Below are 16,966 nucleotides of genomic sequence, written 5' to 3' on the forward strand. Positions count from 1 at the left end.
TTAGTTTTGTCATTCCCAGTCATCCACGCGGTCCTTTGCATCATGACCCCGTATTCTCCGTGCGCACATTAGAAGTGCCGAAAGTTCTCAGTGTAGATTTTGAGAACAGAAGAGAATAGATTACGCTTATCCCGTGGAAGTCAGCATGGACCGTCAGTTTCCTGAAGACTCCTGTAGAGGTGTAGACGGGTAGAAGGAATCAATCCCTGAGGAGAATAGGCCTCTTCGGAGATTTTATTTATTTATTTATTTTTATTTATTTATTTTGGGGCACACCTAGCATGCTCAGGAGTTATTCCTGCACTCAGGAATTATTCCTGATGGGTTTGGGGGATCCTGTGGGATACTGGGGATTGGCCCCAGGTTGGCCACATGTAAGGCAAGTGCCCTACCCCCTCACATCTACTGGACTATCTCTCTAGTCACACCTTTTGAATTTGTTTATTTTGGGGACACACACAGCGGTGCTTGGGGGACCTGGTAGAATAATAGCCTTGTGCATGCAGACCATGTTCTCCGGCCCGCTGAGCCTTCTGTCTGGCCACTGGGATTATATATATATCTTGAACACTGAAACACACAGACATATATACATATGTATATATGTCTGTGTGTTTCAGTCTTCGATTCATTTTGCTGTTTCTAGTCTTAAGCCTTTAGCATTTGCCAGGTACTTAATTCAGTGCTTGTGGGGTTTGCTTTACTTTTGTCATGTTGTCCTAAAGGAATTTCTATCAGCTGTTGTTTTCATGTGAAACTTTTCCCATTACATTTACAGGTGATCAAGCTAGAAACTTTTTTTTTCAATCTGGGTTACCTCAGCCTGTTTTAGCACAGATATGGTAAGTTGGAACTTCCCATAAGCCCAAGATAAAATATTCTGGTAACAAAATTTTGCAAGAATGGATAGGAACAGATAAATCTATAACCTGAAACATTGTTACTTCTTTCCCTATTAATACTTCTGAAAGTGTCTTAAAAAAAATGTGCCAGGGTATCACGAATCGCAGTAATGTTGATAGTAATGTTTTGGCATACCACTGTTGCCTCCCACCCACCACTGGAATGAAAAAAAAAAAGACAAAATCGGTGACAACATGTTCAAACGCCGAGTTTCCAGTTGAGAAAGCTGCATTGTGACATCCCCTTAGCCATTTCCCTTAGTGTCAGTGACATCGACCACACTCATCTTGTTTCATATTGTAAATGGTTCTTAGCTTTCATTGGCTCAAAAGGTAAAGACAGTACTCAGGGTCACTTGTGAAATAGTCATTGTGATTATCAATAATCAGTGTGAACACAGCCTACTTATTACATGCCAGGCTGGTTTGAGTCCATAATAATGGTTGTTGAATTCCCTTGTAACTCACAAGAAGCATTGGGTGTGTTTTGTTAGTTTGGTAGGGGTGCTCCCAGCAGTGCTCAGGGACTACTCCTGAGTCTGTGCTCCAGGGTCATTCTTGGCAGAGTTCGGGGGACCAAGCATAGTGCGGAAGGTCTAACTGCAGTTGGCAGATGGCCTTAGCCACTGTACTACCTCTTGGGCCCCACAGTTCAGTGTTTGGAGAGGGGGGAGGGAAAGGGAGAGGGAGGCTAAAATAGGCACATGTAGTGTGGGTCTGTAGGTTCAGGAGTTTGGGTAGCTGTGCTGAATTCCCTTGCTCTGAAGCCACATTTCCTTGGAAAACTGTGACTCTTCCAGCCCCAAATCTGTCAGTATTGTGGAGGCAAGATCAGTGGTCGGAACCCTGAGTTTGGTTTCAGCTCTCCTGCTTTCTGTTTGTATTTTGAAACCTAGGTATAACCTCTCTGAACTGTTGTATGCAGCCAACCCAGGTTCAATCCCTGACATTCCATATGGTCCCCGAGCTCACCAGGAATAATCCCTGAGTTCAGAGCAAGGAGTAAGCCCTTGAGCACAGCTGAGTGTAGCCTCCAAACAAAAACTAAATAAAGGAAACAAATCACTGTATCACTATCATCCCGTTGCTCATCACTTTGCTCATGTAGGCACCAGTAACATCTCTCTTGTGAGATTTGTTGTTACTGTGTTTGGCATGGGCTGGAGCGATAGCACAGCTGTATGATGTTTGCCTTGCACGTGGCCAACCCGGGTTCGATTCCTCCGCCCCTCTCGGAGAGCCTGGTAAGCTATCAAGAGTATCTTGCCTGCACGGCAGAGCCTGGCAAGCTACCTGTGGTGTATTTAATATGCCAAAAACAGTAACAACAAGTCTCAAAAAAAAAAAAATGGAGACGTTACTGGTACCCGCTCGAGCAAATCGATGAGCAATGGATGACGGTGACACTGATAGTGTTTGGCATATTGAATACCATGGGTAGCTTGCCAGGCTCTGCTGTGTGGGTGAGATACTCCCGGTAGCTTGCTGGGCTCTCCGAGAGAGGGGCGGAAGAATCGAACCCGGATCAGCTGCATGCAAGGTGAACGCCCTACCCGCTGTGCTATCGCTCCAGCTCAAGGAAACAAATCTACCCCAAAAGAGTCTGATTAGAAGTGCCAGCAGGGCCAGAGAGATGGGGCAGCAGGGAAGGCTCTTGCTTTGCATGTGACTGACCTGGGTTTAATCCCCAGCACCCATATGGTCCCCCAGATTCTGGCAGGAGTGATCTCTGAGTGCAGTGAGGTATGGCCCCAAACCAAAATTTAAAAAGAAAAGTAAGAAAAAAAGAAGAGTACCATCAGGATGAAAGTCATTTGCTGTGTTCCTAAACCACCACGCATTCTTGGGAAGTGCAGATCTGCATAGTCGAGTGTGTATTATATTTGTGTGTGTTGTATATTGAGGCCAAGGTTGGCAGGTTCCTGTGCTGGTTCTGGGGTCTGCTTTCCTTCCTTTCTGCTGTGTTTTTCCCCTCCGCCTCTCGGCTGTTGGACGGTCTCCTCCAGAGAGTCGCCTCCGCTGGTCCACTCCTTGTCCCGACTTCCGATTGCGTGTGCATGTGGGGAGTGCAGGGGTGCCTCGCCCCTGTGCTAAGTCTCTGCACCAGCGCTCTGAGCCCCCCAGTGTGTTTTTGCCAGTGAAAGTGTCCTTGAAGAAGACAGATTGAGTGGGAGGGATAGTGCAGTGGGCAGGGCATTTGCTCTGCAGAGGGTGACCTGGCTTCGGTCCGGGTCCACATCGGGTCCCCTGAGCACACCGGGTCCCCTGGGTGTGGACAAACCACAAAACATACAAACCATATTGACCTGTTGAAATGAAAAGAAATTCTGCTCGCTCGCTTGCTTGCTTGCTTGCTTTCTCTCTCTGTCTCTGACTCTCCCTTTTTTTCTTTTTCTTCCTTCCTCTCTTCCTCTATCTTTCTTTTTTTTTCCTGGCATTTTGTGAAATAAATTGGCCCGTGAATGTTTTACTTTGATCAAGACTTGCTCTGAGGGGAAGAAGGAAACATACTGCCCTGTCTCTTTTCTCTTTTCCCCCAAAGCAATGTCCTTGGTAGCCTGCGACATGCACAAAAGGAGTTTGGGGAGGAGAGAGACGGTCTCTGGCAGACGCTGAGACACCCCGGCCCTCAGTTCTTTGTATCCCCAGGCAGTCCCTGGCCTTTTCAAACTGCGGTTTTAAAATTTATAAATAATAACAGCTGGCTTGATGAAATCCTCTTCCTTCCCTCTCAGACTGATCTGTGTGGTTTCCGGAGGGTGGGGCCCAGCATGGAGGCCCACACCCCTTTGCTGGAAAGAGGAATAGATTTGAGACTCTCCTCTCCTTATTTTTGTTTTTCTTGATTTTTTTTTTTTTTGGTCCACACCCTGCAGTGCTCAGTGTTGACTCTGGCTCTGCTATCAGGGTCCCTCCTGGGAGCGCCCAGGGGGACCCTGTGCAGTGCTGGGGATCAAACTGGGGTCAGCCGTGTACAGGGCCAGCGCTTTCACCCTGTCCTAGCTCTCTGAGCCAGGTTTGAGTCTCCAGTGTCAGGGGGCCCCTTGCTAGTCATCAGGGAGGAAGAACTGTATAGGTTTCTGGGACGTCACCCCTCACCCCTCTTTGTGTCTGCCTCTCCATGCTCTGGACTCAGTGCAGAAACTCCGAGATGTGACCCGCTGGGGGCTGTGTGTTGGAGACCCCTCTCTGTTCCGCTCCCTCCCCCAAACCAGCCCGGTGAGCTCGTGTATGAGCTCAAGAGCTGAAGCTGACCGCGCCTCGAGGCTCCAGGTCCGTCTGTCCCACTCGAGCCCAAGAGCCTCTCCATCCCAGAGGACGGACTCGGCCACTGCCTTCCACGCCAGACCCCAAGCAGTGTCCAGAGAGGATCCGTCTTCCTAGAACTTGTCGGGAGCTGGCAGCCAGCCCGGGAATAGCGTGTGTGTCCCCTCAGCACCGCAGTCTCGCTCATCCTCCCATCCTGGGCCTGGTGCTCGAAGGGTGGAGAGGCAGAGACGGAAGGGCCTCGGTTCCCGCCACCATGCAGTCTCCCCGCCATCTCGGGGCAGCCCTGGAGGCTGCCAGCACCGCTGGGGTGGCCTGAGTGTCCCCCTGTCCTAGGCACCACGGTCATAGGGACCTTGGCTGGTGGCCGAGAATCCCCGGTGGGGTCCCCAGGTCTCCTGAGGGACGTTTGCTCTCCCCCCCCCCCCCCCCCCCCGCAATGTAGAATTTCTGCTGGGAATCCTTGAATTTATGGTTTTTGCTTTTGGGTGTGGCAGTGCCCAGGGCGTTCTCCTGGCTCTGTACTGAGAGATCATTCCTGGCAGTGCTCAGGGGATCTTAGGTCGCATGCAAGACAAGATTAGGTGCCTGAGTCCTTGTACTGTCTCTGTGGTCCCAGGCCAGTGTTTTTTTTTTTGGGGGGGGGGGGGTTTGGGTCACACCCAATGATACTCAGGGCTGACTCCTGGTTCTACATTCGGAAATCACTCCTGGCAGTGCTCAGGGGACCATATGGGATGCTGGGAATCGAACCCGGGTCGGCCGCTGTACTATTGCTCCAGCCCCCGCCACTGTTTTTAATTTTTGTTGTGTAGCCCATCTTTTATGATGTTTCAAATTTTCTCTCTCTGCACTCCCTCCAAGTAATCTTAAGGTTGCTTCTCTCTGAAACTCAGCTTTCTGTTTGACTCAATATTTGGGTGCGCCTGCTTGGGAAAATTGTTCAAGTGTTCACATTTTCATTGGAAGAGCAGGTCCTGTTGATGTTTCAAGTGATGCTCAGGGCTTACTTAACGGCTCTGTGATCTGGGATTATTTGTGGCGGGGCTTGGGGGACCATACGGAGTGCTGCTGGAGATTAAACCCAGGCCAGCTGTGTGCAAGTCAAGAGCCCTACCCACTGCCCTCTCTTTCTGGCCCGGACACACATCCTTGGGCTTTGAACGCCTGGGTGAAAAGAGTATAAATGCTTCTGTTTGTTCAGTCTTGGAGAGAAAAGTGCTCGGTGGGAAGTTGCCCCAGACCACTCCAGTTGAGTGCCAGTCGAGTGCCGTTTCCAGAGAGTAAACACATTTGTCAGCCTGGTTAATTAATTGTTGGCAGCTTGAGAGGTTCATGAGTGAGTGCCTTTGACATAGCATGTCATGTCCCCATGGGGAGGTTTGTAGAACCCCACAGAGCAGCTGATGCAATTAACCAAGTATTTCTAGAAATGCTGTTTCTAAATACTTCTCACATCCCCTCCACCCCTCCCCCCCCACAACCGCTTTGTTGTGACATAACTCGCCCCCTTGAAAGTGGAGATTTCATGGGCTTTTAGTGATTCACAGAATTGTGCCACTTTCACCCCTGTCTAATTTTAGAGTTTTCCTTCTCTCCAGAAAGAAACCTTTCGAAAGGCCGCAGGCCAGTTCCCGACCCCCTAGCTGAACACTTCACCTTTCGCGTCTCAGCTCTAAGTGAAGCGGGACAGAATAAAAAGTGTTTGGAGTCTTTAGGAAACCCGGACAGGATTTCCAGGGTCCTCCCTGCAGCTCCAGAAGGGGGCTTAGCCGTGCTCCGTGCTTCCAGGCCCCAGAGCTCGGCTGGTTTGCTTTGGGGGTCTCGGGCCTCTCGAGCCCCGTCCCGCTGAGTCGCCGCGCTTGGCTTGCAGGGCACTGGCCGACATGAATAACGACGGCAGGATGGATCAGGTGGAGTTCTCCATCGCCATGAAGCTCATCAAGCTGAAGCTGCAGGGCTACCAGCTGCCCGCCACGCTGCCCCCCGCCATGAAGCAGCAGCCCGTCGCTCTTCCCACCGCGCCCACGTTCGGTAAGGCTCGAGAAACGGGGGTCTCGATTGGTGGGAGATAATAAATAAATAAATAAATAAATAAATAAATAAATAATGGTTCTTTCAGCCGATCACCCCACCCCCAGTGCCTCAGTTTGTCACATTGTGAAGGTTCGGGGGGTCGGGGTCATTGCATCTGAGGAATGGGGGTCTGCTGGCAGGAAGGTGGTGCCGGGCAGAGGAGAGGAAAGGGGTTCACCCTGGCGCCTCCTTGGGCTGGAGGAGAGGAAGCGAAAGGAAGGCAGAGATGCGGGCTTGGCGTGGTTGGAAGCCCTGTCATCTGCTGCCTGTATCTAGCTCGTACTGGTGGTTTTTGTTCTTTTCGGAGGGGGGTGTGGAAATAGCACATCATGATTTATTTAGGACATTCGGAGTGTGTGTGGTGGGGAGGGGGGTGCCCAGGGATCTAACCCACAGCCTCAGACTTGCCAGGCAGGTGCTGTACTGTCAAGCCATATTCCTTGCTCACTTGTTGGGTTCTTTCTCTCTCTCTCTCTCTTCTCTCTCCTCTCCTCTCCCCTCTCTCTCTCTCTCTCTCTCTCTCTCTCTCTCTCTCTCTCTCTCTCTCTCTCTCTCTCTCTCTCTCTCTCTCTCTCTTTCATTTTGGGTCAACACCTGGTGATGTTCAGAGTTTACTCCTGGCTCTGCACTCAGGAGTTACTCGGTGCTCGGCGACCATAGGGGTGCCAGGGATCAAACCCAGGTTGGCCGCATGCAAAGCAAGGGCCCTACCAGTTACATTTAATTAATGTTATTCCAGTCAAAACTTGATTCCATTAAAGAGTTATCCTTTAGGTAGTTTTATTTATTTTGGTGTTTGGGCCCTACCTGGCGATGCTCAGGGCTTCCTCCTGTGCTCAGGAATTACCCCTGGTGATGCTGGGGGGACCATATGGGATGCCGGGGCTCACCCTGGCAAAAGCCAGATAGCTTTGAAACGAATAATAATTGGGGCTGGAGAGATAGTTCTGGGGTCAGGCTTGCTTGTTGCCCCCTCAGCTGTGACCCTGATTTAGCCTTTCTCATGACTGGACCCCAAGGACTGCCAAGTGCCCTGAGCCCCACCAGGTGTGGCACCTCAAAGTGAGAAAAGGAAAGATTTATCAGGGCCGGGGAGATGACCCAAAGGGCTAGTACTCATGCTTGCATGCTAGTGGCTTGGGCTTGATCCCCGCCACCGTGTGGCTCCGTGCTGGGAATTGTGCCTGAGCGCCACTGGGAATACTAGTGCCAGAAAACAAGAAAAATTCATAACGAGTTAACTAATATCCCCAGCACTTCCGATTCCCTCTCCATTCTCCATTCTAGACGTTATAATTTTTAGGTTCGTTTGAAGATGACCTTAATCAGATCTAACACCTAATTCGTGGGAAGGTACTTGAACAATAAAGACAAGACACTAGAATGGGGATGGTTTTTATTTATTTTTTTCTCACTCCTCATTAGTCCTACATATCCAAGCCGATTAAATGAAAGAGATTGAGGAAGGGGCTGGAGCGGTAGCACAGCGGGTAAGGCATTTGCCTTGCAAGCGGCCGGCCTGGGTTTGATTCCCAGCATCCCATATGGTCCTCTGAGTACTGCCAGGGGTGATTCCTGAGTGCAGAGCCAGGAGTAACCCCTGTGCATTGCCAGGTGTGACCCAAAAAGCAAAAAAATAAAAATAAATAAATAGATAAATAAATAAATATATAAATAAAAGATTGAGGAAGGAGACATGCCAGTGGTCATGCCAGGGACCAGTTAATGCTGGGGACCCTCTGGGCACCGTGATTCAGTCAATCGAGAGCTGAAAGAGAAGTGATTTACACCCCTAAACCTGTCTCTCCAGCCCCAAATGGTTTCACTTCCTACACCATTTTCAGTCCGCGTGCAGCAGGCACTTCTCTGCCGGGAGCCTGACAAGGCCCCAGACCAGTTCAGATGGGGTGAGAACAGATCCCTGTTTGGAGTTGGAATTTGGGGTTGGTCCCTGGTTGGACCTGTTTGCGAACAGGCAGGGCCCTGTTGGCGGAATGCAATGGTGACCCAGGAGAGTAAGGGAAAACTCCGACAGACAGCCAGGGGTGACGCGCCCAGGGCCGGGAGAGCGGAAGAATAAGGGATGCGGTCCCTCTGTCCTATATGTCACAGGGCTTAGCAGGTACCTAACGGGCAGTGACTGCAATCCCACATGGCCCTGGGAGCCCCTCTTTGGTCCCAAGCCACATGTGTCCCATAGCAGGACAGGAATGTTTGGACCTCGCCAGGTAGTGCCCAGGGCTGTTTGCTGCTCTGTGCTCAGGGCTCGCTCCTGGCAGGGCTGGCCCGCCTCTTGTCCGCTTGTCTTCTTTCTTCCCTTCCCTGCGTGCAGAAATTCCGTTTCTTTTTTTCTTCTTAATTTATCTATATATTTTTTAAATTTAAAATTTTATAATTAAAAATTTTTCAAATTAATTTTTCCCTTATGAATTCTCCTTCACTTAGACTCAGTTTTCTTTTCTTCTTCCTCATTTCCCCGGACGGCTCGTGCTTCATCTCATGTTTCCTGGCTCCTCTTCCTTTCCACTCTGGGTGTCCCAGCTCTGGGGCACCTCCAGGGTTTGAGCCCCGGAACCAGGGTTCCTGACAGCTCAATGGGCAGGTGGTACTCCGCCCTGGCCCTGGGCCCCTCCGGGCCGCCCTCTCCTCCTCTCTTCAGTCCTGCGGCCCTGTCAGAAAGGAAAACGGTCCTCCTCAAGTTTCTCCAAATGTTGGTGTTGGCTGCAATTTCTGCTTCCACGTTTTAACTCAACTAGGATAAATTTTTCCCTTAAGTTCCAGTTACTTGAGAACAAATTAATTAAGTGGTGGGGGGGTGTGGGGGGGAAGGGGGCAGGGAGGGCCAGGGACAGAACCCAGGGCCTCGTCCACCCTGGCATGTGCCTGGCTGCAGTTTCTTTCCTTTTTTTTTTTTCTTTCACTTTTTGGGTCATATCTGGTAATGCACAGGGGTGATTTCTGGCTCTGCATTCAGGAATTACACCTAGCGGTGCTCAGGGGACCCTATGGGATGCTGGGAATCGAACTCGGGTTGGCTGTGTGCAGGGCAAACGATGCCCCCTCTCCCCCGCCCTTCCCCCCCTTCCCCCGTGCTATCTCTCCAGCCCCTGGCTGCGGTTTCTAAGTAATCCTACAAATGCTCTGACAGTCCACTTCCAAGCCTGTGGAAAATGGATCTCCTAGGATGTATTTTTTATTTCCCCACGACAGTAAGCCTAAGATGAAATCCGGCCTGTTCTAGAAACTGCGAGAACCTGAGCATTCAAGAAGTCGAGTGGTGTGCTCAGGCTCGTAGCCTGCAGGGTTAAGTTCCCCATGCCCCCGCTCCCTTCTGGAGGGAGAACTTGCCCGGACCCAGATTTGTCGAAACCCAGCGTTTTCCAAACTGTGAGCATCGTGGCCAGAAGGCGGACTGAGTTAAGAATTTCTCTGGGGGGAGACTGTGGGAGGATTGGGTTGCACCCAGCTGTGCTCAGGACTTTACTCCTAGCTCTGTGCTCAGGGGACCGTTTGGTGGTAGCCCGGGAATTAAACTCGGCTCAGCTACATTCAAGGCCCCTCAACCCTGAGCTGTTCTGGCCCAGCCTGGTCCCCGGCCCTGCCTGCCTTTCAGCCTGGAGTCTGGAGTCTTAGAAGGGATATGGGAGAATTTCAAGAATTCACCCCCCACCCCCTCAGCTGTGTTTATCTGGAAGTGTTGAGACAACACGGCCTTCCTGGAGAAGCTCGCCAGCCCAGCAGCTGGAGAGACACTGAGTTGTTGCAGCAGCTGGTTAGATGCCCGCATGCTTCTGACGGGAAGATGAAGGCGTCTCCGGGTCCTGACAGCAATGGAAAGAGCTGGAAGGCTCTCATCCTTCCCACTTCTCAAGACTGGCCCAGCCAGAACCCAGACTCCCTTTGGGGACAGCTCTCTACCAGGAAGACAGGGACCAAGAGCAGGTTAGAAAGTGCAGGGCAGGGGCCGGAGCGATAGCATATCGGGGAGGGCGTTTGCCTTGCACGCGGCCGACCCGGGTTCGATCCCCGGCATCCCATATGGTCCCCCAAGCACTGCCAGGAGCAGTTCCTGAGTGCAAAGCCAGGAGTGACCCCTGAGCATCGCTGGGTGTGACCCCCAAAAAAGCAAAAAAAAAAAAAAAAAGAAAGAAAGTGCAGGGTAGGGCTGAAGACACACGGTTTGACTGGCTGGATTTTCTCCCTGTATCCAGGCAACCCGGTTCAATCCCCTGCATCCCACATGGTTTCCCGAGCACCCTGAGTGCAGAGCCAGGGGTGACCCCTAGTACCTCTAAGGACCAGGACATTCTCCGGAAACCAAGGGTTTTTACTTATTTATTTTCCCTGGGGGCTTCCCAGAGCGTGCAGGGGAGACCCGAGCCACACCCGGCAGTGCTCAGAGAATTGTGCAGTGTCCTGTGGTGAGAAGCCGGAGCTGCCCCGTGCAAGGCATGTGCCTGCAGACTGCTCCTTAGGAGAAAGGAGAAAGAGAAGAAGTCTTCTCAGCGCCTGGGACAGCAGTGCAGAGGGTAGGGCACTTGCCTTCACGTGCTGTCCCGGTCCCGGCACCACGTAGGGCCCCCGAGACCCACGAGGACTAGGCCCTGAGTGCTGCCGGGTGTGGCCCTAAAACAAGGAGTAAGTTCAGAGATTAGGAAGAGGGACCAGGGAGACCTGGACTGTTGGAGCAATATATCTGGAATGAAAAGGAAACGTGAGGGGCCAGAGAGATAGTACGCTTGGTAGGGCGCTTGCCTTGCCTTTCACGCGGCTGACCTGGGTTCGATTCCCAGCATCCCATATGGTCCCCTGTGCATCGCCAAGAGTGATTCCTGAGCACCGCCAGGAGTGACCCCAGAGCCCCACTGGGTTCAGCTCTGTCCCCTTCCATCCCAAAAAGGAGATGTGGAAAATAGGCATTGGGGAGATAGTACAATGGTTAGGGCCACGGGACTGTTGCTGTCTTTTCTTCCTCCCCAGGTATCGGTGGCATTGCCACCATGCCGCCGCTCACAGCCGTGGCTCCCGTGCCAATGGGCTCCATCCCGGTCGTGGGAATGTCCCCACCCCTCGTCTCCTCCGTTCCTCCAGCAGCAGTGCCTCCCTTGGCCAACGGGGCGCCCCCTGTGATCCAGCCCCTCACGGCCTTCGCTCACCCCGGTACGTGGCCCGCGGCCAGCTCAGGTTCCGCCTTCCCACTGACCACTGCACGGTCACTGCTGGTTCCGTGGGGAGGGGGTTATTATTCCCAAGGGACAAATGCCTCTTCACGTCTTCACCACGGTGACATTTCCACCTGGGCTAGAGAGATGGAGAAGGGAAGGCGATGTTACGGGGCTCGGGGTTCCATGGTGGGGAGGCAAGGAGCCCTAAAACCAAGACCACGCGCGGCTGCAGTATTGGAGCACTTCGTATCTGTGGATTCGTTTCTTTGTTTTTTTCCATTGCACGCTACAAAATAAACCTACGCCTTGGGAAGAGAATCTTCGGGGGGTGGGGGGTGAAGAAAGGAGGGGTGGGGTTGTATTTGTTTAGTTTTAGGTGGGGGTGAGTGACTCACAGAGAAAGTGAGTGTACAGAACGGCTCAGTACATTCAAGTTGTAGTACTTCACGCTGGCGTTGCTGAGGGAAGGGATGAAAGAGTTCCCGCTTCCGTTCATGCCGTCCCGAGGTTTGATTCTTCCTCCCGGGAGTGATAGGAAGCGGATGCTGCAGCTGGAGCCAGCCTGCGTCTGTCTGACACGCCAGGAAGGGTTCGGAGAGCTCGGAAAGTCTCGCCAAGAAAGCCCTTTAGCTCTGATGTGAAGGCTCAGTAGTGACGACGGTGTGGGCCTTTGTAGGGTCCTGCAGCCCCCCGCGCCCCCCCTCCCGCCCCCATCCTGTTCCTGTCATTCACTCCACCCTGAGCCACAGCCAGAAAATCGCAGTGTCCCTCTTCCCTTTCTCGGTCCGATTTCCGAGTCACACAGCGTTCTGTTTTCCATGTGACCCTGGGGTGGCGGCTGGCACGATACCAACCCCCCCCCCCCCCCCGTGCCCTGGGGGACTCCCGGAGTCAGGCGCTCCGGGCCAGGGATGGGTGAGGCAGGTACACGGCTGTTCTCCACCCACTGAATCGAGATTCGGGACAGCAGAGCTGCCCCTCCCTGGCGTCGCCCGTTATCTGGCCCAGACTGCAAGTCTCTGACTTCTTGGCACCTAGATCTGGAATTGCCAAGAGCAGTTAAGAAAATGCCATTTCGACTATTCAGGCCACGGAACAGGTCCTGTCTCGGGGTAAGCGAGGGCAGTGTGTGGCCGTCACCGCGTGTGGCCGTCACCTCGACTCCTTGGGAAGCGATTGCAGTAGGAACAAACACGTTTAGACGTTTATTTACTTGCCTTGCCGAGAAGGCAGGGGGTCAGGCAAGGGCTTGCTCAGTCTCTCAGAGTCTTGGGGAGGTAAGGAGGAGTCACTTCAGCCTCGGTTGGGTGACGTGTGCTTGCCTAAATGTGTTTCAGTAGGGGCAGGTTTTCTTTGCATTGTGGGACTAAGGTTATTCTGTGTTTATCTCCACAGCAGCCACATTGCCAAAGAGTTCTTCCTTTAGTCGGTCTGGTCCAGGGACCCAACTGAACACCAAGTTACAGAAGGCACAGTCCTTTGATGTGGCCAGGTAAGTTTGCTGGTCTGGGTCAGGCAATTTGGTAAAAGCTGTCCTCTGATTGACTTGTAAATTTCTGAGTGACTTAGCGCTGGGAGACCTTTAGGAACTTCTTGCTTCGTAGAATGTCATTACTTTTCTTTCTGGGGAGCGTTGCCAGGTTTTGATCGTGTATTGTAGATCTGACAGAAACGAAGCACATGACTGAAGATTTTAAAGAGAATTACAGGTAGGGACTGGTAGAATGTTTAAACGGTTGTTCCAGGTATTTTGTATTAATCATTTTGATGTTTGTGTATAAAATTATTAATCTGAAGAATATAGCCACAAACTGGCCCGTGTGTGAGGGGGGCGGGGTGCAGCCAGCAAAGCACAGGCGTTCCTCTTGGCTCTGTGCTTAGGGATCCCTCCTGGTGGGGCTCAGGGGACCACCTGGAACACCTGGGATTCAACCAGGTTGTCCTGTGCAAGGCAAGCTCACTCTCTGCTGTATTTGCTCTCCTGCCCCCCCCCCCAAATTGGCCTTACTCTATCTCAGAGATACTCATTGAATCTTTTGACAAAATTCTTTTATGTAAAAAATGTTGCATTTATTTATTTATTTTGAGAGTTTGTTTGGAGGTTCTAGCAGGGGAGCGCAGCTACTCGTATACCCTCGACTGAAGACGGGTCCGTCTCTATTCGGGGAAGGCCGTCCTCTTCGACCGAGAGCGCAGCTTCGGGAGGGATGCACATGGAGCGGTGAGGGAGGAAGGGGACACCCGCGTAGCCAGCCAGATCAGCCGAATCAACCTGGCGATCAATGGGGTGACAGATGGCGCTGGAGCGATAGCACAGCGTTGGGTGTTCGCCTTTCACGCGGCTGACCCGAGTTCGATTCCTCTGCCCCTCTCGGAGAGCCCGGCAAGCTACCGAGAGTATCGAGCCTGCGCAGCAGAGCCTGGCAAGCTACCCGTGTGTATTGGATATGCCAAAAACTGTAACAGTAAGTCTCTCAATGAGAGACGTTACTGGTGCCCACTCGAACAAATCGATGAGCAACGGGATGACAGTGACAGTGACAGTGATAGTGGTTTATTTATTTGTTTGTTTTCGGTCACACCTAGCTGTGCTCAGGGCTTCCTCCTGACTCTGCACTCAGGGGTCACTCCTGGTGGGCTCGGGAGACCATATTGGGGTGCCAGGAATTGACCCTGGGTCAGCCACATGCAAGGCAAGAGCCTTTCCTGCTGTACTCTTTCTCCGGCCCTAGTAAAATCCATTTAAAAATTATTTTTATTCTTAATTTCTCTAGTGGTTTTCTTGGTAAAATCCAACTCCAGACCAATTTTTTCTGAAATCAGAAACCATCCAGACAACTAGACAGACTCAGGTCCCCTTCTTGCTTTTGCCCTGGCCGGTGTTGCTTTCTTGTGAGCTCTCATCCTTTCCCCCTTATTTTCCCCTTGCATAGCCCTGCTCCAGGGATGAACATTAAACCCTTTTATGAGCCACTCAAACCCTTGGGAATGAAATGGGATGGGGACTAAGGCGATTCCCTCTGCTCTCCTTTCAGCCTGCCTCAGAAATCCTTCCTGAGGGAATCAGGTCATTTTCCCACTTCGAAGAGAAGACTATGTTGAATATAATCAATAATTTATTCCCTTCAGCCAAAAGAGTTTCATGAAAATCTGTAAACAGCGAAGCTCAGTGCCAAATGCCTTATGAATGTGAACGCCTGTCAGGCTAACTTCCTCCCTCACTGCACGCCAACTCCTGTCAGGCTCACCTCCTCCCTCACTGCACACCAACTCCTGTCAGGCTCACCTCCTCCCTCACTGCACGCCGACTTCTGTCAGGCTCACCTCCTCCCTCACTGCACGCCAACTCCTGTCAGGCTCACCTCCTCCCTCACTGCACGCCAACTCCTGTCAGGCTCACCTCTGCCCTCACTGCACGCCAACTCCTGTCAGGCTCACCTCTGCCCTCACTGCACGCCAACTCCTGTCAGGCTCACCTCTGCCCTCACTGCACGCCAACTCCTGTCAGGCTCACCTCTGCCCTCATTGCACGCCAACTCCTGTCAGGCTCACCTCCTCCCTCACTGCACGCCAACTCCTGTCAGGCTCACCTCCTCCCTCACTGCACTCGAACTCCTGTCAGGATCACCTCCTCCCTCACTGCATGCCAACTCCTTTCAGGGTCACCTCCTCCCTCACTGCATGCCAACTCCTTTCAGGGTCACCTCCTCCCTCACTGCACTCAAACTCCTGTCAGGCTCACCTCTGCCCTCATTGCAAGCGAACTCCTGTCAGGGTCACCTCCTCCCTCACTGCACGCCAACTCCTGTCAGGGTCACCTCCTCCCTCAGTGAACGCAAATTCCTATCAGGCTCATCTCCTCCCTCACTGCAGCCTGTTTGCCCAGTTGTGGATGAGGGAGAAGCTGAGTGATACCGAGTCACTTGCTTGAGAAATCAACCTAACCGATCAGCGTCAGAGCTTAGAGCTCAGCTCAGATTTAAGGCAGCGTTTCTCAGTCGCCCCTCCGTGGTCTTCTCGGACCTTGTTTCCTTCCTGTGGTCGCTCTCTCTGCCCCATTTATAGTTTTCACCTTGCAGTATCCTGAGGGCACAGATGAGGCTACCTGACTCTCCATTGAAATACACTTTTTTGTGTGTTTGTTTTATTTTTATTTTGGGTCACACCTGGCAATGCTCAGGGGGACTCCTGGCTCTGCCCTCAGGAAATTACTCTTGACAGTGCTCAAGGGACCATATGGTATGTTGGGAATTGAACCCAGGTCAACAGCATGCAAGGCAAACACCTACCTGCTGTATTATCTCTCCAACTTTGAGATACACTGTTTTAAGGCAAGTTTTATGTTGGTTTTTTTGTTTGTTTGTTTTAAAAGCATGTTTGGGGCTGAGGCGATAGCACAGCAGGTAGGGCATTTGCCTTGCACTTGGCATACCCAGGTTCGATTCCCAGCATCCCATATGGTCCCCTGAACACCGCCAGGGGTAATTCCTGAGTGTAGAGCCAGGAGTAACCCCTGTGCATCACCGGGTGTGACCCTAAAAGCATGTTTTTGTGGTCAGAGTGATAGTACAGTGGGTAGGGTGTTTGCATTGCACGTGGCCAATCTGGGTTTGATTCCCGGCATCCTGTATGGCCCACCCTGAGCTCCGAGCCAAGAGTAAGCTTTGAGCACTGCTGAGTTGGACCAAAGACCAATAGCCCCCCATCCCAAATACTTCAAAAAACATCTTTTGTTTTTAAGGGGAATATTGGAACCACACCCAGCACTGTTCAGGGCTTACTCCTGACTCGGTGCTCCGGGATCTCTCCTGGTGGGGCTCAGAGGGTCATCAAACCCTGGTCAGCTGCACGTGAGGCTAGCGCCCTTCCCACTGTACTACATCTCCAGCCCCGAAGGCACGTGGTGTTTTAAGGCGGTGGTGGTTTGGTTTGGGGGTCACATCTGGAGGTGCTCAGGGGTTACTCCGGGCTCTGCACTCAGGAATTACTCCCGGCAGTGCTTGGGGGACCCTATGGGGTGCCAGGGATCGGACCTAGTAAGACCATGTGTTCTGCACCATGGAAGTTCGTCAGAAGTCTTGCTGATGGAGGTAGATGTGGATTTGTTTTCTGCATCCATAAGGTTTGACTGCAAAGAGGCTGCATTTGGCCCTTGCCGTTCAGTCCCCTCTCGTGTCTGGAGCCAGTGGCTTCCTCTCAAGATAGCAAATGACAACTCAACATTTACTCCTTTCCCCCGGGCTAAGTCAGGAGAGGGCAGAGCTGAGATTCCGACTCAGGATATCCTGCACCAGGCTCCCCATTTTCCCCCCCTCCTCTATCCCATGTGGTGGTTTGGAGCTTTTACTAACATTGCACACGGGCTTTGGACATGGATTTTTTTTTTTTTCTTTTTGGGTCACACCCGGCGATGCTCATGGGTTACTCCTGGCTCATGCGCTCAGGAATTACTCCTGGTGGTGCTCGGGGGACCATCTGGGATGCTGAGAATCGAACCCGGGTCGGCTGTGTGCAAGGCAAACGCCCTGCCTGCTGTGCTTTTGCTCCAGCCCCTGG

At 52.1% G+C, this 16,966-nt stretch overlaps 1 protein-coding gene across 5 annotated transcripts in view; it reads left to right on the top strand.

Moving 5' to 3' along the window:
* Nucleotides 1-16,966, top strand: part of ITSN1 (intersectin 1) — a 214,279-nt gene that overhangs the window by 68,095 nt on the left and 129,218 nt on the right. For all 5 annotated transcript variants that reach the window (XM_055125812.1, XM_055125811.1, XM_055125810.1 and 2 more), the window contains 4 exons: nt 779-842; nt 6,043-6,203; nt 11,226-11,405; nt 12,806-12,902. In XM_055125812.1, the coding sequence (XP_054981787.1) occupies nt 779-842; nt 6,043-6,203; nt 11,226-11,405; nt 12,806-12,902 (502 nt within the window). The remainder of the gene's footprint in view (nt 1-778; nt 843-6,042; nt 6,204-11,225; nt 11,406-12,805; nt 12,903-16,966) is intronic.

The sequence above is a fragment of the Sorex araneus genome, chromosome 2, assembly GCF_027595985.1.
Source record: "Sorex araneus isolate mSorAra2 chromosome 2, mSorAra2.pri, whole genome shotgun sequence".
NCBI classification, from domain to species: Eukaryota; Metazoa; Chordata; class Mammalia; order Eulipotyphla; family Soricidae; genus Sorex; species Sorex araneus.